The sequence below is a fragment of the Mustela nivalis genome (assembly GCF_964662115.1).
Source record: "Mustela nivalis genome assembly, chromosome: 12".
Taxonomy (NCBI): Eukaryota; Metazoa; Chordata; class Mammalia; order Carnivora; family Mustelidae; genus Mustela; species Mustela nivalis.
Genome location: NC_139031.1, coordinates 37129169 through 37155608, shown reverse-complemented (window position 1 = coordinate 37155608; position 26440 = coordinate 37129169). Strand labels below are relative to the sequence as shown.

Below are 26440 nucleotides of genomic sequence, written 5' to 3'. Positions count from 1 at the left end.
TCTATCTCCTGCAGTTTCTTTCCATTTCCACTCTCTCACCCTCTTCGAAATCACCATCATCTCTTGTCTAGATTATTAAAGCCCGCACCTCCACGACTTAGCTTCCTGCCTCTATTCTTGCCTCTTCCTGTCTTATACATACCAGCCTCATGACCATTTATGCATATTAATCAGATCACATCCTTCTCTTCCTTCAAACACTCTAGAGACTTCTTCTTTCACTGAAATAAAGTTTAAGCTCTGCCGTGGCTCACTGGCTTTATGTGGTCTTACCCTACCTCTGTCTCTGGGCTCATCTTCTACTACTGTCTACTTCATAGCCTACAGAAGGACCTTTCTTTCCTTCTGTCATATGTGCCCAGCTCATTAACACTTTATAGTCTTACCTTTTCCTCTACCTTACATCAACTCCGGACCTTGCCAGGAGTACTCCAGTTACTCAGGTCTGGGCCATCTCTGACTACCTAAACTGTCAGACAGGTTTACTCCACTGTACCCAGTCAACAGATACCACCATGTCTCCTACTTTCTTCATAGCTCCTACCATTGTCAGTTATTTATTTACATGTGTCTCATCTTTGTGTCCTGTTTCTTGTCCCTATTTCCTTAAGTCACTGTTCATATAGACTCATGGGAGTTGGATCTCTAATTTACCACATTGTCTAGAACGCCAGGTACATAGCGAGGCTCAATAACTATTTCCGTGATGAATGAATCATATGAATAGTCTTATGTGCTTAAGCCCTTTGTGCAGTTGCTATTAAGAATTTACTTGTAGAGTGTGTGGAATACGGTTTTACATTCTTAGATGAGATGAGAAAATATTTGATATTTTTGCCATAGCAAAGAAAGGAGAATATGTCACCTACGTTTCCCTTATACACACACTTTTAATACTGTGGTTCCCCCTATGGGAATCTAACCTCAGAATTACAATGTGAGGATGAAAGAGATAATTGAAAGCATAGTGTAAAAAACTCCATGTTGCCTTTCTGGAGAATGTGATAGAATTTTCTAGCATGATATATTACTATACATGCCCTCAGTAATAAGGGGAACCTGCAAAAATGTTATTTCAGAATATTACATCGGGGAAGAGCTCTAACTCTCTTCAGTTTTGCCACGGGGTTTTTAAGATTGCTGTTACTGTGCTTACTTGAAACATAATCACAAATAAGAAGTGTGTGGAAACGACAGCTATATTAACTTTATCATGTACAGTTAAGTATTCAGCACACTTGAAAGCAGCTCTCCTTCATTTTCATAGCATGCTACATAGAGAAATAGACTTGGCAGAAGGGCCTGCGGAAGACATAGCTGCACTCAACTCGAACATTATAGCCAGATGCCCACAGATTGGTGGGGCGGTAATAGGGCATTCATCAAACACTGGGGTCTCTGGCTCACACTATGCGGAACAGAGATGAAATATCTACAAGTGCTCAAGGCAGATGACCCAAGGAAAGATGTCGTGAAGACCATGATGTGTCTTTGCATAATTTCTACCTCCTTTAAAGAAATTCTCCCACCTACTTCTCTACCCCCAGACACCTTTCTGTGTCTGTGAATACAGTAGATATATAATAGATAATTAATTAAATTAAGTCTTCCTACGATATAAGAACAGAGAAATTATGATTCTTTTGTAGAAAGTATGTACTTTTTAAAAACAGGACACATGATGATTTTTTAAATTGTCAGCCTAACTCCACACTTTTTAACTCTAAAATTTAACTCTAAAATTCCAGACTGTACCTCTGTTGGCCAGGAGATGTTTTCAGTCTCTCTTCAAATCTCTCTCTGCGGTTAAGGCCTTTGGGCTTCAACTTTTTGGGCTTCAACTACTTACAGGGCTCTCCCTGGCCCCAGGCTCTTTTTCAATAAAGAGAAAGTATACATTCTCCCTCTTTAGATGACTGTTCCTAATTAATGATGAAAATAAGTACAAAAAGAAATGATGGTAAGAAACGGTATTTTTGATAAAAGTCCCCTTTCAGGCTGTGAATGTTGTTATTAGGAGGAGTAGACCGGGGTGCCTGGGTGGCTCGGTCAGACACTGGACTTTTGTTTCCAGCTCAGGTTGTGATCTCAGGATCCTGAGATGGAGTCCTGCATCAAGCTCTGTGCTGGACAGGAGCCTGCCCGCTCCCCCTCTGCCCCTTCCTTCAGAGGAGTGCTCTGTAGAGGGAATAAAAAGAAAGAGAAGAAACAGGAGTGGACCGCTGAGCTCATGTGCACCCATGTGCAGCATGGGTGTGAGCAGACTCAAGCCACTGGGGGCTCCAATTGCAAGACCTTACACATGTGAGGCAAGGTTCGGAGCTCCAAATTCTAGGAGTAACTTACAGCTCTGAGACTTAATGGCAAGAGTCTCTGTGGAATGATTCTAGTCACTGTAACCCAGATGCCATGCGAGTGCTCAATGGGACCATACTCGACTGACAAGATGGTAGTATCTTTTGATCTAACCTCCTACTACCGAGGTGGGAAGGAGTTCACTTCCCAAAGCCATTTCAGTGGGATCCATACCACCAATTTCTCGCTGGTGAAAGTACAGAGCCCCTTTTGGACTTTATCCCATGTCCTGGCAGAACAGAAAAGGGACTTCTTACGCTCTCACGGAACCTTGGCTTCTAGACCCTCCTTTGATGAATCTTGTCTAAGTTTCACCTCTGCTCACAAAAATGCATTCAGAGTCCCTGCTGGTTTCTACAAGAAATGCACAGACACCGGGCATTTGAATTTGAAAAGGCTTATTAGAAAAACTTGGAGTCTACAGAGTGGCCTCTTGTCATCTTTTACCCTCTTGCCTTCCTGCTCATCACACCGCCTCCCACACCTCACTCCCAGGTCTGTAACCTTCGCTTGCACACACAGATTTAGCTCTTGCTGGATCCTGACCCCCTCCCTTCCCCCCCCCCCCCCCCAGTTTCCATGTTATCCTCTATTAGGTAGATGGCAAAACAATTTAGCAGGATCTATCCTCTTTAGGATGCAGTCCAGGTTATCAATGCATGATTCAGTCTATGGCGTACCAGTGTAGTGTTGTGGGGTCAGCATCATGCGAGTTGCTAGGAGAGAGGGAGGAGTATAAAACAAGGGCTCCAAATGCCTCCTGGCTGAGGAATTCAGTCTAGCTAGGAGGCAGACATTTAATAATAAAAACAATACTGTTATGGCATGGGGAATACATGCTATGTGACAGCATTTTCTGAGCCAAACTTAGTTGGGAATGATAAGACAGGAAACATATATCTTTACTAAAAATGTGTTTCTAATAAACACCCTTCTGTAAATGAAACAACAAAAAATCCACACAGTCCCTCTAAAACTCATTCATGTATCTATGCCAAGGGACTTATAAATTTGGATAAGGTAAACACTGATAGAATTTTGATTGAAAAGAAAATGGATCTTTTCTCCTAAGAGGAAGAATATCCTTAAAATACAATGTTTAGTTCCTACCAGAAGACGAGCTGGCAGAGGGTGAGATCCAAGGGAGGCCAGAATGCTAGATCATTTTGGATGCAAATCACTTTCCCTGAAACCCTCCAGAAGTCCAGATATATCACTAAAGTGCTATGATAGTAAGACATAGTAGTATAAATTCTGCAAGAGATAGCACGGAGATCACCACACCACTTTACTCACAAACATTCAAATGACAGGCAGAGATTCTTCTATTTGCTCTAGAACAGCAAAGCTTACCTTACTGGATACCCTGAACAAAAAATGCCAAATCCTAGGGGCCGAGGAAAATCTGGAGAAGTGGTTTCCCACCCTGGTTCCCTATGAGAATCATGGGGGCTGGGGGGAGGGGGAGGGAGAGCTTCTTCAATGCTGAGTTCTGGGGCATCACCTCCATCAATTCGGATTTAATTGGCCTGGCAGGGAACTCAGCCACTGGTTTTTTTAAGTGTCCCAGACAAGCTCTGAAGAGTGATGGATTCCTGGGCTCCAATCCTAGTTATTTCCAAATCAGTTGATTTGAAGCAACTTCTAGGAATCTGTGTTTTTAAAAGTGTCCCGAGAGCGTCCCTGTTTGGCCAGGTTTTAAAAAGTCACTGATCTAATTCAAAACTGCAGAAAGCAAAGTCAGTTGGTTCCAAAAGTCATAAACCTAGAGTATAAGGGTCAGAAAATTATGTATGCATGTACGGTGACTTTTTGCTCGGTGGGGCAAAGGGCCCTGGAGACCTGATGATTCCCAAGCTACCTGGAAAGTCATGCTGACGACACCCTAAAGCAGCAATCAAAACTCCACTTCTTGAACCCTTCCCCTTAAAAGGTAGACCAAATAACTTCCACTCTCCCCGCATTTAAGGAAGAGAAATACATCATCCCCTAGGGAAGCATATCCACATTGAGTAGCCATATAATCAGGCTTTAGGGTACAGCCCAGTAGGTAACTTTAAATAAAATGCAGGCATCTCACTATACTCATTATATCAATAATCCAAGGACCCAGCAGGCTATTAGAAAAAGTTGCCATGTGGCACATCAAAGCGCAAGGGTGGCAAAAAGAGATCTTACACATAAAAGACCACTGAGAGTTTCAATACAGACACACAGCAGAGGGTGTCGAAGGTGTAACAAATCCTGACATTATAAACTCATGAGGACAAAACAGTAGCACTATATTATAAGTCTACCATTAGCCCAAAGTCCCCACATCTGGAAATAAAGGAGATCAAATTTCAGAAATATCATAGTCAGGTAACCATGAAAAAAGACTTAAAAAAATAACAAATAATTAGGTAATAATATACACAAGTAGAAATAAAATTTCAAATATGCATAGCTTGTGGTTCTACATTAGAAATCATAAAATTAAAGAAGCTCAGAAATAAAGTCCAACCACACATCCACCCAATGAAACAAAGAACAGTGGCAGTGAAATTCACAGACTCCCAATAAGTACCATCTGATCAGGCTAGACCACATGGGCAGGGAGCCAAGTTTTAGCTCATTAGCTAGCTAGGTAAACTTAAGCAAGTCACACAATTTTTCAGGTTTCAGTTTCCTTATCTATAACAGGAGGGAACTGAACTCTGTCTCCAAAGTTCAGACCCAGTGATGCCAACATTTATCACTCTCTTTTAGTAAACCAGCAATTGAACAAAGACAATAGACATCCTTCGATGTGCTGGACCACTCAGCAGGGTTCGTTATAGAGAAGAAGACTGACCTCCTAGAGCCACTTGCCTATCAGGAGATGGCTCAGGTGTTGTGAGAAAGAAAAACTACAAGATTATATTTGGATGACTAGATGGCTCAGTGGGGGGGGGGGGTGGAGAATTTAGGAAGATTTTATGACGAATACACTTCTAAGTGGTGTTTCAATCATGACCACATCACATGCTGACAGTGTGCTGCATGAAGGAAGCTGGCCCGAGAAGACAATTTGGGGACTGATCATCGCTGTGAACACTCGTCCAGCATGACAAAGGAAATCCCTACTCTGCACAGTTACGCTCAGCGTAATCAGGGATAATACTGTCTTTAAAATGGAAACCAGAACCTAAAGTAATATGTTGAATGCATCTGTCACAGGAGTGGCTTGTGCATTTCTCATCTCCAGCATAAGTAAAACATTTCATTTTACCCAGCAACCTACTGGGAGAAACATCCCATTTTCAGGGATATTCTGTTGATGACAGTATTACAGCTTCACGGTGTATCAATTGAAGCTCTACAAGGCAACATGCCACACAATTTACCTTGCTTAGCACAATTCATTTCTAAATCTTCATTTATTTGCAGCTATTGTGACTGTCTAGAAAAACTTGTTGATGGTCTCAAAGATCTTTCTTATTCTTTGGTGGTCTTTTGAAGAAACAGTGCCTATAAACCTTTTTGCTTCACATAAGCAAAAGATATCTGTGCAGTGAAGACGAAGTCATGGTTTGAAACTCTTATAATTACCTTAATGCATTTAAGAATACAGCCAATGTTTAATTTACAGTTCATACTTTTATTTAGAGGATAAAGCAGGACATACTGTTGCATGAGGAACAAGAGGTTTAAACCTGTGAATAATTTAAATAAATCACAATTTGGTTTATTTACTGCATTCATACCCAGCAGGCTTAATTTAAACACCTTTATGCTTTTAAAGTTTTTCCTGTATGCCTTCCCTATTGAGAGGTGAAATCTAAATCTTAAAAGTGTTCCTTCACAGATTCTATGCATAATAAAACACAAAGGAAAATCATGAACTCAATTCAGTAACTGAATGCATCTGCAAGTTTCTTAGGGTCTGACAGTATAGTAACAAATTCTAATTCATTAGCCTTTTTTGTTCCTTCTCCTTCACAGAATTATGGGTGTACTGTTGAGCTCGATTTTTTGTAAAATGGCATACTGCTCTTCTAGTAATTTAAAAAAAAAAATTGTAACTTGGTTAAAAGACTTAAGGATAAGCTCCAAAACACCACAACTGAATATTAAATCTGTTTTATCAGTCTCGTTGTGATGTTCAGAATCTGCTGGTAATTAAATAAGTTTTTAAAAACCAGTGGGTTGTTCTGGATTATTTTCATGGCTTATATAACAAATTCTATTTCCAAAATATAAATTCACCATTTATTTTCATCGATGAGTTGCACTTCATTCAAGAGTTAAGTTTCTTGCAATAAATATTAACACTATGTGGGAAGATCTTATAATTTTCCAATTGACTAGGAATCTTTGACATCCAAATGCTGAACTTAAATTGTAGAATAACTCATTAGGAAATATGCAATAGCAGTGTCAAGATTTACAACAAATACACGGGAAGCGTTTTAAAAATTAATATTAAGCTGCCATGCTTGGCTTAATTAACTTTCTTCTTCATTTCCAAAGCATATCTGTCTGGTTTTATGAACTTGGTCTCCAGTCCCCTTTCCTACAAACCTGTTTAATTAAAGTTTAACAGCTGTGTATGCTTTAGAAACAGCAGAATGGTTTTTCTCCCTTGAAATACTTAATCCTTTCTTAAAGTATGATCCTTCTGAATATATATTTAAAAGGCAATGGACAAGGAATAATCTACCAACAGAAAAACACTAGCAGCTTAAAGCATCAGCACTATGTATTCAGTGTGTAGACAGAACAGTAATTTCTAAGCTAGGAAATTCAAGGCCACATGGGGCATGAGCAGATTTTTATTCTCAAGGAAAAACAAAAAGCTACATAAAACAACAAATAAGGAAACAGACAAATAAGCAGAATGCTTAAAAATACAGTATTTCGTGGGCTTGGGATATTACCATATACATCCAATACCTAAGAAGTATGACTAATGCGGTAACACCAGATATTTTGACATTGGGGGCATTCAGGGTGGTATGGCTGTAGATGTTTACAGCAGATATTTTGATCAGTGTCACCACTTTATCATTAACATGCAAATATTTATTAAATAAATATCTATTAAGTACATATATGAGTATATACATACCTACGCATACAGCATATGATTTCTGAAACCAGTGAAAATAACTGAAGGGCAAATGGATATGATGAATCCTCGAACAGCACACCTTTCCATGTGAGATTAAAAAATAGTAACAATATAAAATTAATTCCGGTATCAGTAGCTAACACATATGATTTCATGCTATGTCAACTCCAGCTATCTCTCCCCCAGGGGCTCTCGCCACCACTACCTACCTGACCACTGGCTCATGGAGGTAGTTTGACACCCTTCTGGTAGTTAGTTCCTTAAAAGAGTCTTGGACTTAACCTAACTGTCCCTCCTTGCACAGGGCTCTGTTTGTGGTACACATTCAACTAATGTGTGTGAAATAAGCAGCCTGATACAAAAAGAAAACCAATTTATTTTCAAGAGAAGAACTCTAAAAGAGGCTTCAGTAGAGAACTATTGTTCAAAATGTGTGTCTCCCATCCCTGAGGGAGAGTTGTATACACTCTGCCATATTGATATTGGGTTGCAATAAATATTAACACTATGTGGGAAGATCTTATAATTTTCCAATTGACTAGGAATCTTTGACACCATATTGACTGGTTTGGGCCAATGACACATGAGTAGAAATCATATGTCCTGCTTCCAAACAGAAGCCTCAAGATCCACCCCATGGTTCTACCATGCTTTCTTTTCCATCTCACCTGTGACTACTAATACCCTGTCACCCTGAATCCCTGAGAGAAGAAAACATGGAGTAGCATCTCATGCAAGCTATGGCAAAATTGTAATAGAGTGAGAATCAAGCATCTACTATAATAAACCACTGAGATTTGCAGGTCGTTTTTTCTCACGGAATCAGTTAACCTAAACTGACTGACAGGGCACCCATTTAAGCCTTCTCAATAATAAACACGCATATTCTCATCCCCTTTGCTGTGCAGGGACAGTCCCTGCAGCATTTACGCTGCTGGAGAGAGCAAAGAAAAACAGATGGCTGAGACTTGTGTTCTTTACCACTCGCTTTCCTTAACCTTCAGCAACGTTGAAAATGTTCAGCACATTAGAGAGCTTACATTTTTAAAGATAAGGACTTGGGACTTATACTAATTGGACTAAGTTGAACTATTTCCAGAATAAACAGAATCATTTCACAGAGTGATATTCGGGATTGATGTTTTATAAATATTGCACAGAGCTTTCTGCAGTCATTTTTAATTTGCCAAATACTTATTGCGCACACCCTCAATATGCTAAATTTTGTAAGACAGGACTGTGCGAGATGCCAGGCTCCAGAACGGAGTTGCTGCCCTTGATGCAAATTGTGCACAGGCAGAAAGAAGCATGTACAACAGGCTCTAATACAATTAGATGCATTTTGTACCTGTACGATCAATACAGTACGCTGAAAACAGAGAAGAGGACAATCATTTCGGTCAGGATGAGGATACAGGATTTTTTTAGATGGGTGAGGGAGGGTGAACTGCCTGCCACGTACGGGATACAACATGAGCATGAACAGAGAAGGATGATAGCTGTGTGTGTGTGTGTGTGTGTGTGTGCGCGCGCGTGCACCCACACAGGCACGTGGGTGTAAGAAGAGTGGGCAGAGGAAGAAGACAAAAGCAAAAAACCACCCACAGTGAACCGTAAATGTTATGAAAAAGGAAGCTAGTATTCAATAGGAGCGCGAAAGAGAAGGAGAAGGTTTTAAATCTTAGAAGGTTTTAACAAAGAGGTGCGGGAATGGAATCCTTGGCTTACACACACATCTGCACGGATGTGCACGGATGTAGGCACGTATCCATACACGTAAGATGTGTGAGACAGAGAAATGTTAAAAGTCAAATATGAAAGAATATATTGTAAAATTCCCTTCACACGCCTGCTCTTCCAGCTCTCTCGTTCCCTCCTCTAAAAGTGGAAGTTACACATTTCCTAGTAATTACTGAGCAACTGAGAGTGCAGAAAATGTGAGCGCGAACTCCTGGAAAAATGACGGGGGTGGGACTGGGGTTCAGGAGCTACTGTGCGGTAGTTTTCTCATATACATGCATGTGTATACGTATAAATCTTACCTTTTCTTCTTAACTGTGTCTCTACTCCATAAATGCATCACAATGCCCTTAACTGTATGGATGTACATTCAGAAAGTTTCAATCTTTTGCTACTATAAACAATTGTGCAAGTAGCCGCCTTCACACACTCTTTGGCACTCAGGTGCAGCTCTATCTACCAGATTAATGCCCAGAGATACAATTGCTGGGTAGGACTTAGCCAGGCAAAAGCAAAGCAAAGGAACAGGACAAGAGTGAGGCTGCTTCCCGTAAAGGCAAAGGTGTGTGAGGAGATGCGTAACTGCCCAGAAACAAACTGTCAGTGTGGCGAGAACACAGTGGAGAGAGTGCAGCCGGAGAGATACAGGGCTGGATCATGAGGGATCTTTATGACCCGGTTCATGAGTATGGACGGCATAATGAGATTGACATTTACAAAAAAAAAAAAAATCATTCTTGTGTGAGTGTGGAAGATGGGTTGGCAAAGATATGAAAGGGAAATCAGTGAGGATACAGACGCGGTAATCCAGGGAGGAAATCACGAAGGCCTGCTAACCCATCTTCCTGGGCACTGTTAGGCAAGTCCTCTCTGCTTGCCTCTTATTCGCCTCTCCTTTGGGGAGACTTCCAAGACCCACGTCTGAGATGCCTCATGGTATAGGAGCAGCCCGAGGGAGCGACACGGTGACAGGATCCACCTCTCTACCCTGGAGTGGGAAAACATTCTTCCTGGTGCTAATCCTTCTACAGAGATTTGTGTACTCTCTGCCTCCCTCTTTTCGACAGAATAAATATCATAGAATTTAAGAGCTGGAAAACATGTTCCATATAACAGTCCAAGGGCCCTCAAATTTGTGAGGTGCTTTCCATTTTCCTAAAAGCATGAGATCACAGGGAGGGCAGAGATTTTGAAGAAAGTGAGAGTGAACTTCTAAAGAAAAGATTGGGGTGGGTTGATGCTCAGGATCGAACACTTCATTAAGCCTGGAAAGGGAAAAGGCGGTCATGACACCATTGTGTTTTTTCCCACCCCCAAATCCCCACACCACTGGAAGTTTAAGCTTAGGCAGGGTAGCAATAGAGTCACATTGAAGAAAACATCATTTCATGCCTAAATAAGTAGAGCGAAATATAAATAGGTTAAACTACTGAAGTTAAAACAGATCATTGGTGAGGGACCTAATACTAGAACATTTTCTCAAATTTCAGCATGCATCAGAATCACCTTATTAAAACATAGGCTGCTGGCTCCAGACGCGGAGTTCCTGATGCAGTGCGGGGAAGTGGGAATCAAGAATTTGCATTTCTAACAAGTTCCTTGGTGATGCTGATGCTACAGTCTGGAGATCACACTTAGAGGAACATTCTACTAGAACAATGCCACCCTCCATATGGTAGCTATGTTCCCTATAGAACATATGTAGATATATATGGTCTTCCACAATAAAGGATTACTAGATTTTTTTAATGACTTTAACATATTGACAAAAACACGTTACAAGCTTTATACTAAAGTTCCATTTGTCTTTATTTGTGAAACTCTTAGATTAGGATTAACACATACTAATAGTGGGGTACCTGGGTGGCTCAGTGGGTTGGGCCACAGCCTTCAGCTCAGGTCATGATCTCAGGGTCCTGGGATGGAGTCCCGCATCGGGCTCTCTGCTCAGCAGGGAGCCTGCTTCCCTCTCTCTCTCTCTCTCTCTGCCTGCCTCTCTGCCTATTTGTGATCTCTCTCTCTGTCAAATAAATAAATAAATAAATAAATCTTTTAAAAAAAAACACATACTAATAGCATTAATTTAGCAGACAAACATATAAAAGTTGTATCAAAGAATTCAGTGTCTAAAGGTCTACTTCATGGACCTTTAGCCATCAAAAATAAAATTAAATGGCTTTAAAAAAACATATTTCCTTAAGTAACCTATGAGAATGGATAAAACTGAAAGGCAAATCGTGAACTAGAAATAACTTTTATCTACAGATGGCAAGGAGTTAACATACATAATATATTCAAACTGATGGGGGCGCTTGGGTGGCCCAGCTGGTTAAGTGACCAACTCCTGATTTTGGCTCAGGTCATGATCTCATGGTCATGAGATTAAGCCCCATGTGGGGCACCACGCTGGGTGTGGAACCTTCTTAAGATTCTCTCTCTCCCTTTCTCTCTGACTCCCCTCCTTCGCACCTCCTCCCCTGTACACATGCTCTTTATCTCTCTCTCAAAAAAAAAAAAAAAAAGGCAAAATAAAACCATCAAAAACCAAATCTATATCATTCTCCAAACTGATAAGAAAACATTGAATGCCATTTAAAAATGGGGAATTCTGAAATAATTCTTAGAAAAGAAAGAAAAAGATTAATACTCATTCCTATTAGCAATGAAAATAATATAAATGAAAACAGCAATGAGAAACATCTTCTCACCTATTATATTAGCAAAGACGAAAATGACATTAGTACTTATCACTGGCTCAATATACTGTGCAATATTCATACATTGCCATGAATGTGAAAAGTGAAACTCATTTTAGTTCCATATGCATATCCTCTTTACTTCTCTTGCCTCTTATAGGCAAGGAAGTTGCAAGTTTTAATTTTAACAAAATCATTATTTTTTAAAAGTCATGTGAGAATACTAGAGCTCCCATACATCAAGTCAGGAGTCACTTCAATTTCCATTAGGCAGAAAGCTTTCTCTTGATTTTAATGATAGCCTTGTGAGACTTAGAGTGCGGGCTTGATTTACATAATCCCCCAAAGACAGTCCCAGAAATCCATTAAAGGTCACCTTACTTTCCCATACACATGCGAAATTCTAATCTGTTCATTCATTTCCTCTTCTATTATCACACTCCTCGCTTTTGTAAAGCTTACTGCTTATTATACTTTTCATCTCAAATAGAAAATCTTTCAGGTTGGCTTTCCATCCTACTAAACTCCATTGCAGTATGTATTACTTGCTCCTCTTCATGTTATAGTTACAGATTAAATAGTCATTTACTTTCTGATGTATGTAATATTGGAATCCAAACTGCAGAAATGTTCCTTGGAAGCATCAATACACCTTGAGGCGTAGCAGTGTGGGACGCGGCGTTTTTCACTGCCGGCTCTGGGCTGCATATTAAAACCAGGTATCGCATAATGGCCAAGGAGTAGAATTTATTTTTGTAATAAGCAAAGTAGAAAATCTCCTTAGTTCCCAAGTGTCCAGTTGCAGAAACCCAGAGTTAATGACTTGCTATTCATCATACCCCAGATATACAACTTTCATCACACAATTGACTCCTCTGAAAGGAAAGATCAACAACTGTCAGCTCCCCTAATAATGAAAAAAAAAAAATTAATTATTTTCACTCAAATTCTCCTTTGAGTTGAGGATGATCAATTTCAAAATCTTATTAGTTCTGCTAGTGTGAACCATTTAGATTCTCAGGGGAAAATAACTAGGGAGACACTCTATTTTCTAAATCAACAATTTATGATTAATATTTCTGTCAACAAACGTCTTCCAATATTACAAAAACTGCAAACATAGACTTTAGTTTCATCATCGACATTTTAAATATGGGAATGATTACCACTTGTGCCTAACTAAGATGCTATTATATATAAAGGTATCCCTCATAATAAACTAGAGAACATTTCAACATTTTCCGTAATACAACGAATAAATTGAGGAACTAAAATAAATTACTTTAAAAAAAAAAAAAAAAAGGATCCTCTAGATTATTAGCCCCTTCTTCTCCTCACTGTCAGTTTAGTCCGGCATAGCCAGATGGAGCTCAAACAACAGACAGAAGATCACTGGAGTTCTAATGCTGGGCTTATAAGAAGAGCTTAAATAGCCTGGCGTAGTATTCTGATAAAACATTTTTCCACCTGTAGGGATATTCCTTTTGTATTAGGAAGAAACTATTTGGGCAATGAAATTTATTCTACTCTTTTATGAGCATTGTGGCTCCTCGCCAGTGAAGATACTCTCTGCAGTGTTCTTAAAGTATCATAGCTCTTCCCCAACCAGCTCAAGACAAATATCTTCACTGTTCAGGTGTACCCATGTGGCTTTGAGCAATGCAGCAAAAACCTCACTTGGAAAAACACAGCTACTCTGTCTCGACCAGCATTTAACCCAAGAACCCAAGCCTTTTAAGCTAATTCCTCCCTACTATTTAAACTGCTGGCCGGGACTAGAAAATAAGTTCAGTATTTTCTACTTATCTCTAAGGTTAAAGGAATGAAAGTAGATAATAAAGACCAGAATTAGCAAACTAGGTAGCCTAACTAACTAGCCTAGTATCTGTTTCTGTAACTAAAGTTCTATTGGAACATTCATTTTATGTACTGTTCATAGTTGCTTTCATACTACAGTATCAAAATTGAGTAGTTTTGTCACAGATGGTATAGCCTGCAAAGCTATAAAACATATTTACTATCTGGCTGTTTACAGAAAAAGCATATTGACCCTGCTACAAACACCAGGTAACTGTGCATGAAGAACCAGTTCAAGATCTGAAAAATACAGTAGCCCGCATTTGAGTACACAGTAAAACTGTTTTTCTTCCAACTCCAGAATTTATCAAATATGGACCTATATCTTGATTGAGCAATAGAATAATTTTTTTTCAATGATGACAGAATAAATGGATAATCTAAAATGGGCAAGGCATTCTGTTAAAGCTGTGGAGACGCCAAATAGAAAATCAGTTAATAATATATTACAGTTATTAGTGTGTTAAAATTTACAAAGTATTGGGAGATATTTGGTCTTTAAAATCACTCTGAAAATAGAGATTTTTTTACTTTTAAAATCAGAGAGGTCAAAAACTTTTCCAAGGTCACACAGTTTGTAAGAAACAGAGTTGGAATTGAATCTATCATCTTACTCCAAGGGTACACTCCTTCTACTATTTTCATGCTACCCCTTATTACCCCAGACACCTAAAAAAAGCTCTCATACAACAGAAGTTACAAAAATATAACAGCATCCATAACTAACTAAGTTAATACCTTAAACACACCTGCTCCGTCACATGAAATTCTTTCTCTAAACATTTTAAAAGAGAAACAGTGTGGTCAACGTTAGGTAGAAACAAGGTTAACTGAAACTGTGCAAAACTAGAAGAGCTATCTGTTCCTTAATTATTAAGTAATTATTCAGGCTGAAATATTCTTAAATCTTTCTGGCATGCTTCTTAAGCTTCGTTAAAAAGGTATTTTAAGACCATCTTTTTAGTTTCCTACTAAGATAATGATACTTATATGTCTTTTCCAAATATTTGACAGACTTACGTTACTGTGAGCAAAGAAAAAATAAATAAATAAAAATCAATACTTTGTTCAAAGGAGTGTACAAAAGTCAGCATTTTTCTGCATTTTTTACTTGCAGGCCTCAACTTCAAAAAGTTATACTACTAAGAAGTCTAATTAAGCCAGCAGCGAAGAAGGCGACTAGATTAATGCACTGACCAGCCCCCAGTGTGATGTGCTCCCTGGTAGGAAATATCAGGCTCCGTGACAGCACCTCCCATGATCTGTCTGCACTGGGGGAGGCGAGGGAGGCTCGTGGCAGAATTGGGGAGTAAAGTCCCCAGAGTCAGCCCAAAAACAGAGGAAAGGAGCTTAGTGAAAACCATCCAGGTTAGAGACTGACTACTGTATTCTGGAGGGCAGCAAGAAGATGTTAAGGATGGAGCCAGACCAGAGCATCCTGCTAGGCTCCCAGGTGCGGAAAATTTTCCCTAATTAAGCTAAGCAATGGGTTTCCTCCCTGACCCGCCCCCCCACCCCCAGTCACTTCAGGTTATAGACTGCCTGGAGAGAACATGATGGTTCTAATTCCTTTTAGATATGATGACTTGAATAGGAAGAACATTAAATAATAAGGATATTACTTACTATTCACTTTCATTCTCTTGCCTGTAATTTTCTATAAATGGTTTTGTCTGGGTCACATATTATTGTTACCCAATAATTTGCACACAGTATCTTTGTGTACATTACTCCGAGGAGTATAATTTATTATTCGGAACTTTATAAATAAGCAATTCTGAAGTTGCCATGTTTTCAAATACCTACCTAGGAGAGGTATACAAGTATATTACTATAAAATAGATGTACCTATCTGTGTAACACATACACCAGAACACATAAATTATTATAGATATATCTGAAGTATGTGTTTTTTTCCTTCTGGAATATTCAAGGAAAAATGCTATGATATAAATATTTTTCTAAACCTTCCAATCTCCTACCAGGAGACATAAATCAGGATCCAAACCATATATACCTCTGGGAGTGTGATTAGAAGTATGAGGGAAAAGAGACTTTTTCATTTTACCCCATATGCTCCACTATCGTTTCAATTTTCCTAAATTATACTAAGCCTGTATTGCTTTTGCAATTAAGAAGGGAGCTGAAGGGGCGCCTGGATGGCTCAGTGGGTTAAGCCTCTGCCTTTGGCTCAGGTCATGATCCCAGGGTCCTGGGATGGAGCCCCGCATGGGGCTCTCTGCTCAGCAGGGAACCTGCTTACTCCTCTCTCTCTGCCTGCCTTTCTGCCTACTTGTGATCTCTGTCTGTCAAATAAATAAATAAAACCTTAAAAAAAAAAGAAAAGAAAAGAAAAGAAAAGAAAAAGAAAAAGAAGGGAGCTGGAGATCTCCTATTCATCTCAAACTTTAACCAGAAAGTTGAGTATGACACAGCCAAGCTCCCTAGGTAGACCAGATGCTGTCCCTACAGGGATGTTCCAGGGACCTTTGTACATTTTTATGGTGGCAATTGTATTTCTTTGTTGCTTTTGTTGCCTTTCCACCAGAGCATCAATGTCAGGAAGGCACGAACTATCGATGGCTTCTCATACTCACAACCTCAGAATCCTACACAGTGTCTAGCACACAGTAAATATTCCAGGCACTCAATAAACAATGATTAAATCGTGACTGCTTCTAAGAATATCTGATACTTACTGAATACATTATTAGGTGCCAAGCACTGTGCTCGCCAAATTATAGCCACTATGTCATGTTATCCTGAAGAGTACTCCAGGGAGTAATACTGTAATTTCCACTTACAGATGAGGGAAATTAAGCTTAGAGAATTAAGTAATTTGGTAAAGTAACGCAAGAAGTGGCAATGCTGGGATAGAAACCAAGGAAGTCCGAATTTATAGTTTGTGCACCTGACCTCCATGACATACCGAATGAATCAATGACTATCCATAAGAGAATGAATAGTGAAGATGTTTTTATATAAAGAAGAATCCTATTCAAGAGACAGGCAGAGTAAGTTCAAAAATGAAGCAAGAGAAACCACTAATGGGGTGAGGAGAGGACCGCAATCCTCGCTGTCACCATCATTAGAAAAAGCAATTCAGTCTAAGTAGCCTACTGACTTCCAGCAACTGCACCCTCCTACGTGAAGGTGTACACACTGCAGTTGGTGTAGTGCCTCTGAAAACCTCCCTATGCTGCTAAATCGATTATAGAAATAATCTCGACCTTAAAAATCCAGATCAGGGGCGCCTGGGTGGCGCAGTGGGTTAAGCCGCTGCCTTCGGCTCAGGTCATGATCTCAGGGTCCCGGGATCGAGTCCCGCATGGCTCTCTCTGCTCGGCGGGGAGCCTGCTTCTCTCTCTCTCTCTCTCTCTCTCTCTCTCTCTGCCAGCCTCTCTACCTACCTGTGATCTCTCTCTGTCAAATAAATAAATAAATAAATCTTTAAAAAAAAAATCCAGATCAACATTTTTGCACATAAACTTAAAGTGGCTATCTCTCTGGTGGTGATGAAGAACTACCTACTGCTAATGCACAGAATTTTTATTAGCAATTCCACTTTTTTTTTAAAGATTTTATTTACTTATTTGACAGACAGAGATCACAAGCAGGCAGAGAGGCAGGCAGAAAGCGAGAGAGAGGAGGAAGCAGGCTCCCCACCAAGCAGAGAGCCCGATGCGGGGCTCTATCCCAGGACCCTGAGATCATGACCTGAGCAGAAGGCAGAGGCTTTAACCCACTGAGCCACCCAGGCGCCCCTCAGCAATTCTATTTTTATTCACAGATACAGCAGCAGTGTGAGAAATAATCATCTGCATCTACAAAAAAGAAGGATTCCAAAAAGCCATGGGTTACCTACCAGTCCATAATGCTTTAGTAAAGAATTCTCTTTCTTTCAAGAGGAAGGGAAGAATGTCCAGGAGAAATTAATAATTTCTCAGGTCGACATCAGAGCAAAACTGATGATTTTTCACAAATGCCTCTAATTTAGTGGTAACTAACCCTTATTGGACAGACCCTGGAATACTTAATTCCATGCTCAAGATCTTACCTATTAAATAGTAGAATTGGTCAGAAGCTAAGCACTTAACAAGGATGTGCTGTGCCATTTTGATTTGGGAAAATTCAGAATTCAAACTAAACCAGGCTTACGTGGCTCAGAAATTTGTGAAAGTCTTTTCTGCTCAAATCACTAACAGCTAAGGCCCAGTGTACAAATATTTTCCTGTCTTCAAAAGCAACCATTTACCTTTGTCCCATTTGAGAACCATAAAATAAAACCATTAGCTTCCATGCTCTGAAACATTCTATTCCACAATCTTTATCAGGGTCCTGGACACAAGTATCTTTTCAAATTTCATCTTTATTCTGTCCTTTCTTTTAGGAAAGAACATATTCCTAAATCCTAATCTACCAAAAATGTCATAAAACAATACACGGTCTTCAGAGTGCCACAGAGATCAATTAATCTCCTATTATTCAGAGCTACTGCATCAAAAAAAAAAAAGTTATTAAACAAGCATCATTTTTAGTTTTACTGGGGAAAATTCAATTTAGTTTTGTTTTTCTTCCTATAAAGCTTCATCCTTTCCTGAAGCATAATATGATTCATAATATGATTCAACCATCTGTGATAGGCTAATATTGATTTCCGTATCTTCAATAGCACACTTAAAATCAACAAGTTTTAAAATGTTTCATTTCTAGTGATTCAATGGATTTTTTTTTGCTAATATCAGATAGTTATTTTTAATAAATTAGGGTGTTTTGACATTTTACAATATAGTCTCCAGACCTGAAGAGGAATTATGATTTAAATATTTTACAGTGAGAGAAGTCTCATGGTTCTTTAATGCAAGATATTTTGCAGGATCGGTAGTTGTTACTGAAAGTCCTACACTGTCCTTTCCAGCATGGAAATGACTGTTGTGAACAGGGCAGGCCTCTCCACAACATCACTGATCCTGCCCAACCGAAGGCCTCCCTGGGGCCAGGAAATGATTGTTCTCTACAAACCCTTCTTGGAATTCTCCTGAACAAGGTGAACCACAAACTAAAGAAAATCAAATCATGTAAAGTGAATTATAAAGTAGATTACGCTTCACTGGTAGGGCGACCATTTGTTGCAGTTTGTCTTGGCAGCCCCCCCATGCTAATTATTCCAACATAATCATCATCCCCTTTCACTCTGAAGAGTGTCCTAGTTTGGGGATTCACTGGTGATTTACTTCTTGGAGCTCGCTAACGACATAGATTCCCAGATTCCAAGTATCTATCTGAAAAGTGTATTTTAGTAAGTAAGAAGGGAAATGATAAAAGGCTTCATTTTTTTTTAAAGATTTTATTTATTTATTTGACAGAGAGAGATTACAAGTAGGCAGAGAGGCAGACAGAGAGAGAGGAGGAAACAGGCTCCCTGCTGAGCAGAGAGCCCGATGCGGGACTTGATCCCAGGACCCTGAGATCATGACCTGAGCCGAAGGCAGCGGTTTAACCCACTGAGCCACCCAGGCACTCCTAAAAGGCTTCATTTTTGACGGGGCTGAGAAAATCTGTGAAACAGAAGTACAAATGCCCAGTAAAAAATGTTGATGCCTTACAATTTCAGTAGCGGTTGATTCATATTGACTTCCTGCAGTTTGGTGCTTTGTATTCATTTTATCTTTTTCTAAAATAGCCTTTCTATGTGAGTCATAACAAATTAATAAGAAAAAGCAAATAACTATGAAAAATATTTTGGTGGAACTAATGGCCTTGTCTAAATATTACTTTCATTAGCTTTTTACTGTTCCTGTTACAGATAAGCAGACCCATTTGGGCAAACTTGATGAAAACGGCTAGATTTCTAGCTAAGTTCTCCACACAATCAAGCAACTGTCTTGTGATGTTAATCAATGTTGACATCATGGCAGAAATTTCAGACTTGCAAAACTCACCTCTGTTACCATCTTAGGAATATTTGGCTGAATTCACTGAACAAATGCTTCAACTCTACTTTTGCCTTGTCAATATAACCGTAATGACTGTGATTACAAGTAATGTGACTACTTTTATGAGTCACTCTGAAAATCTCAAATCAAAGTAGTCATCATTCATGTCACAAACAAAGATACTTAGCCACTTTTAGAAGAAGCTATGTATTATTTCCTCAAGAGAAAAATACTTTGACCAGTTACTTGGGTCAGACTGCCTCCCTTTCGTCTATTCTCCACACAGCACAGAGGGATCTTTTAAAAATGCCAATCACATCTGATCACTCAAGACTCAAAACATTCCACGGGCTTGCCATCCCGCTACAATAAAATCCAAAGTCCTTCCTATGACCCACGGAGTTCTGCAAACCTCTGATACTAGTCCCCTACCTGAATTTTCCTCGTTCAGTTGGGTCTGATATCCTGACTTCTCGCGATTCCTTAAACTCACTTACTGTGTACCCTTCTCAGGATTAAATCTGTTATTCCTTTGGTGTGAACTGCCTTTGTCCCAGATCCTACTATGGCTCTCTTCCTTCCTCCCATAATATAAGAGTCTGCTACATATCTGCTCATTAGAGTGGTTCACAGTGAACATCCTGCCTAAAATAGCGGTCCCTGAACCTCCACTCTATACACCCTTTCTGACTTTATTTTTCTTTAGCACATCTAGCTCAGTGTTATGTCTTGCATTATGTGTTATGTATTTGCCTGTTATCTGCTTCTAAACACTAGGATATAAGCTCCACGAGAGCAGGGACTTTGTCTCTTCAATTATGTCTCTCTAGTGGCTACACCAGTGTTCCTTAAATGACTGTTTCTAAGGCCTATTGGTCAGCAATCTGATTAAAGTAAATAGAACCTAATCATCTCAACTCATTTCAGAATTGGTGTTGAAATGCTTTGACTTCTGAATCTGAAGTCCACCACTCCCCCATTGCATTTGATTTTTAAACACGCCTCCTCTGAAATGCGTATTTTGCATTTCATTTGCATTTCAAATGCAGCCTTGGTAAGAGTATAAATAGGTTGGTGAGATGGGAAGCAAACCTCTTGGGAGGGAAATCTGGTTGTATACACTAGAACTAAAAATAACAACAACAATAACAACAACCTAAGTTGACCTAGTATTTCTAATTCTAGCTATCCATTCTACAACAATAAACACACTACTGTCCAAAAGTATGTGTGCAACAATGTTCATGATAGCATTTTGAATTTTTCCAGTTTGTGTTATTTCTGTAATTTAAATCAGTTACTCAATCTTCCCCAGAGGGTAGGGTCAAAGCTATGACCAAGGAGAACAGCTTATAGTTCTATTGAACATGAGGCTTCAAAGGCTGAAGCTAAGTGAAGTGAGTGCTGACTACAGTGTCCCAGTTTGGCAGGCCTCACAGTGTCTGCCAGACATACAAGCCTCTTCAGAGAGGTTCCTTAGAGCCAAAGGGTCTGTACTAGGTGACTGGCCAGGACAGCCACAACGGGCCAGACCAAGGAAGGGCAACCCGCCCCAACGGCAGCTCATGAGTTGATTGACCAATGACATGTCAGGTGGACATAAACTAGTTCTGCACCTCAAAGGGACATACTCAGCTTTCTCTCAGGTAGTTTAAACAAAAGGCACATCCAAGGAAGTCAACACTTGGCAATGGAGCAAAAGCCAATAGGAACACAAGCAAGACAGGCAAACAGAAGGATAGAGGGTACAGGTGCACAGAAGCCGGAAATCTAGCCGTAGTCCCATTTCTAGTCTTCAGTGAGGTGAGGCTGATCCCTGGCTTCTGTCACACTTCTTTCACCAGGCAGAAACAAAACATCAGTCAACCATCTGCTGAATTATCTTTAAAATAATGCTCTTTAAACTATATTTTACTATGTATCTTTTTTTTATAACTAACAGAACATTAAATTGACAATTAGATTAAGCCTTGAAATTGCTTAGCTCTGAAAAGATAATTGTTTCCTCTCTACTCACTAATTATGTATAATTCACAATAAAAATACTACAAAATCCATGAAAAGGGTGAGTCCTAATAAGTCAGATTTTTTTCTTTGATCATTTTATGAAATACCAAGTACTTTCCAAAAAAATAAAAAATAAATAAACTGGTGATGTGCATTCAGGTTTAGCTTGTTTAATAAGTAATCAAGTATTACCCAAGGTAAGACTGGGAAGGGAAAGTCCACATCACAGGCCAAAGCACCTTGTCTACCAAAAGCTAGGACACCAATAGACAAATTATTTCTAATGGAAGAAAGACAGCATATTTTTAAATTTTTATAAATATACTTCAGCATTAAAAAAACAAACAAACAAACCATAAGAGACTCTTAATCTCACAAAACAAACTGAGAGTTGCTGAGGGGTGAGGAAGTAGGGAGAGGGAGGTGGGGTTATGGATATTGGGGAGGGTATGTGCTATGGTGAGTGCTATGAAGTGTGTAGGCCTGATAATTCACAGACCTGTACCCCCGGGGCTAATAATACATGTTAATAAAAATAATTTTAAAAAATGGGTCATAGACAAAAAGAGATAAGCATATCAGTAAATAATACTGTTTTACCTAATACCTCTTAATATTTTTCAGTGCTGTTAGGAAATTTTTACAGGAATATATCCAATTATTAATTTGAAGCCCAGGAAGCCTAGAATTTTTAAGCACCTATTTTATTCAGAAGAATAAAATTTTAAATTTTTGTTTAAAACATGAAATACAAAAAAATTTATTTTTCTAATCAATTATCACAAAGGTTTCAGAGCCTACATACTGGGAAAGTCTTGAGTCTTGGTACTTCCATTCCTATGTTACTCATTGCTTCATGATAGAGGTGTAGTAAAAAGAGACAAAAAGGGCCACATGTCCAATGTGTTAATTTTCACACAACAAAGCAGCCAGCCTTTCCCCATATGGGTTGCAATTGGGGGGCGGGGGGAAGCAAGGCTTAAAAAAAAAAAATAGATCCCTATCTCCTTTCCCCTCATCTCCCAGCCCGGTACCAATAACCCTCCTTCTAGTTCAGCCACTCTGTGAACCCAACACAGTATTTACACATACTGATTTCTAATTACAAAGAGTTTTTTTTGTCTGACCAAGTTTTACCATCTCACATTGTTGACTCTTCAGCTAGTTACCAATAATGATACATCTGAATTAAAGCTGTGTTCTCTTTGGATTATAATGTAAAATGAATCCCTTGACATTCCTAATCTTGTTAGATTATTTGACATAGATAAAATTTTTGCTCTCTTTGTTGACTAACGCTTTTTTTTTTTTTTAAATAGCCTATGGAGATGTAATTTATGTAACATGTAATTTACTCATTTAAAATGTACAATGCATTGTTTTTAATATAGTCACAGAGCTGTGGAACTATCATACTTTATTTTCATATATTTATTTTCAACATTCTCATACCACCTACCAAAAACAAACAGACGAACAAAACCAAAAACAACAACAAAGAAATTGTACCCATATCTCTCAATCCCCTTTTTCATGCCCCTGGGAACCCTTATTTTTTGCCTCTATGAATCTGCCTATTCTGGACATTTCATATACCATAAATATAATCCAATGCTGGTCTTTCGTGATCAGCTTTAATCTTTTAATATGACGTATATTTTATATGCTGACTCATTCCCTGAATAGGATTTGCATCACATCCACACAAACTGTCATCCAAATATTAAAAGTATATTTTGGGGGCTCCTGGGTGGCTCAGTCAGTTAAGCAGCTGCCTTCAGTTTAGGTCATAATCTCCAGGTCCTGGGATGGAGCCCCACATCAGGCTCCCTGCTCACTGGGGGAGCCTGCTTTCCCCCTCTCCCTCTGCCTGTTGCTCTGCCTACTTGTGGTCTCTCTCTATCTCTCTAATAAATAAATAAAATCTTTAAAAAAAAAATAAAAGCACATTTTGGACATTTATGGATGTATATCAAATAGTTTTCCAAATTTACAGCTCTTCACAGTTTCTTACTGAAATCAGAAGACTGGACAGGATCTTCAAAATAGAAAGCAATCGCCAAATTCTGCAAACTGACCACACAAATCCTACACATAACAAAAACTAAATTCTTTGATATAAATACACTCAAACCTGACTAAAATCACATTATTATACATACTCATCCTCCCCTAAATGCCCAATCTATTTATGGAATCAAAATAAAAGGACCTCTTATAATTCAAAATATTAAATAACCGGTACAAATGAGCAAATACATTGAAAAGACACTTCACCCAAGAAAATATACACATGGCAAGTAAGCATGTGGAAACATTCTCAACATCAGTAGCCTTCAGGGAAATGTAAATCAAAACCACAATGAGTTTCTACTCTACACCTATGAGGATGGCTAATGAGAAATAATCACAATACCAAGTGTTGGCAAGGATACAAAGGAAATCAAACCCTTGTGCATTGCTGATAGAACATAAAATATTATAGCCACTTTTGAAAACAGTTTGGTAGTTAACCAAAGTTAAACATCTACTTCACCATAATCGCTAGCATCTCTAGGAATCTAGGCATTTTAACAGTGATACATGCAAATACATTTCAGTAGAAATAAAAACGCATTTCTACCCGAAGACACACGTCTGTAGCATTTATATAAATGTTCATATCTTTACTTGTAATATCCCTAAACTGGAAAAATTCTAATGTTCATTAGCTCATAAATGAACATACAAAATGTGGCAGATCCATACAATGGAACCATAAAAAGGAAAAATTACAGATATACATACATAGGGGAAACACAGATATAAAAGACTACATATTGTATAACACCATTTATTTAGATGCATATCCCTGGATGCCTGGGACTTGCCAACTGGGACTGGTGGGAGCCTCATGTAAGTGCAAATGGGAGGAGGGAACTTCTAAAGGTAATGGAAGTGTTCGAACATCAGACTGTGGTGAAGCTTGCACAACTGTATATACATATACTGAAACTCATTACACTGTATATTTAAAATCGGTGAGCTGTACAGTATATAAATCTTACCTCAAAAAAGCTTTTAAAACAAAAAAGACTGTACAAATATTCATAAATATGAACCATTCAAACCATCTTGCAATAGCTCCATTCATGTAACACGCACTACTCATGGACAGGTTATCATGACATGAACATTTTTGCCATCCATTCCTACATCAGCAAGTTCTCACACTACAAACAGTGTGAGGACTCCTTTATACTTGTAAAAATAACCAAGGCTCTCAAAGAACTGTTCGTCAATATTTACCACATTAGAAAATATACTCTGTCAATATTTACCATATGGGAAACAAAAATGGTAAATTAAAAAAAAATCTTTATAGATTCAATCTAAAAACAATAATAAACCTATATGTTAACACATACAAAGATGTGTTTAATGAAAAGTATAATTATTTTCTAAAACAAAAGAAAAAAGTGGTGAGATCAGTAGCATTTTTTTCTATTTTTGCCAATCCCTTTAGTGTTTGGATGAATAGGAGACAGCCATATTCCAATATCCACTCCTGCATTCAATTTGATGGCATCGCACACATCACATAACCTTGGAAAACTCCACTGTACACTCAAGAGAAAATGAGAGTGAAAGGCAAACAGCATCTTAGTATTATTAGGAAAACAGTTCTGATCTCACTGACCCTCTCAAAGGGTCTTGGGAATGCCCAGCGATCTTCTGGCCATCCTGTGAGAAGTGCTGGCTTTGATTCTGTGTTAAAACCAACTGAGATTCATTTAAATGAGATTGTTTAATCCATAGGGTCATTAATATAGATATTTTTGAATTAAGTTTTTTGGCAAACAGGCTCAGAAAATTTTCTGGATATTGGGGTGCCTGGGTGGTACAGTTGGTTAAGCATCCGATTCTTGATTTCAGCTCAAATTGTGATCTCAGGGTTGTGAGTACACATATAGAAAATCTCCCACTTCAAGTTTCTGTATTTGCTTCTGAAATAATAGATGTTCATAAGTTTGTCTAAAATAAACCTTAATAACATAACCTAAAACAATCATGCTAATTTTAATATTTGAAAACACAATTATTTAGTGGTCAGTTTAGAAAACCTGCTCAATTTCAGTTAATATTTATTTCTCCTAGGCCTTGCAGATAAAAGATAATAATATAATCAAGAGGCTATATTTGCCTTACGTCCTGAAATGGTTGATGAGGCTCACTGAAGACATACCAGTTCATTTGGGATGTCTCCAAAGCTTTGGTCCTCTGAATTGAGTGAACTTCCCAAGTGATACGATTTAAAACTCAATGAAATTCTAGAATTTATAACTTGAACTTAAAAACAACAGTTTCAGTACTTACTTTACAATATCTCCTTCAAGAGCAATCACTCTTTTAATAATCTTCTGTTCTGGGTTTTTAGGGGACCTAGAATAAAATAAGATTATTTTAGGTCAGTTAAGTATCTATTGTTTAAAGACAATGAAAAGCAATTTTGTAACAAAAGGGCTATATTAAAATCCTTCCCACCCATGACAGTGACATCAATCCTACCTAGGTCTCAAGTAATAGAAAGTTACTATTGACGTCATTCTCATTTTAAACCTTTGGAGGAGAAGAAGCCACGCTGAAAGTTTATTCAAATAAAAAACACAGAGGGAGGGTGCCTGGGTGGCTCAGTTATTAGGTGACTGCCTTCGGCTCAGGTCATAATCCTGGAGTCCCAAGATCAAGCCCTGTATTGGGCTTCCTCCTCAACAGAG

General features: G+C 38.7%; 1 protein-coding gene across 4 annotated transcripts in view; it reads right to left on the bottom strand.

Annotated features, from left to right (window-relative positions):
• Positions 1 to 26440, bottom strand: part of IMMP2L (inner mitochondrial membrane peptidase subunit 2) — an 861434-nt gene that overhangs the window by 251895 nt on the left and 583099 nt on the right. For all 4 annotated transcript variants that reach the window (XM_082693091.1, XM_082693092.1, XM_082693089.1 and 1 more), the window contains one exon: positions 26040 to 26105. In XM_082693091.1, the coding sequence (XP_082549217.1) occupies positions 26040 to 26105 (66 nt within the window). The remainder of the gene's footprint in view (positions 1 to 26039; positions 26106 to 26440) is intronic.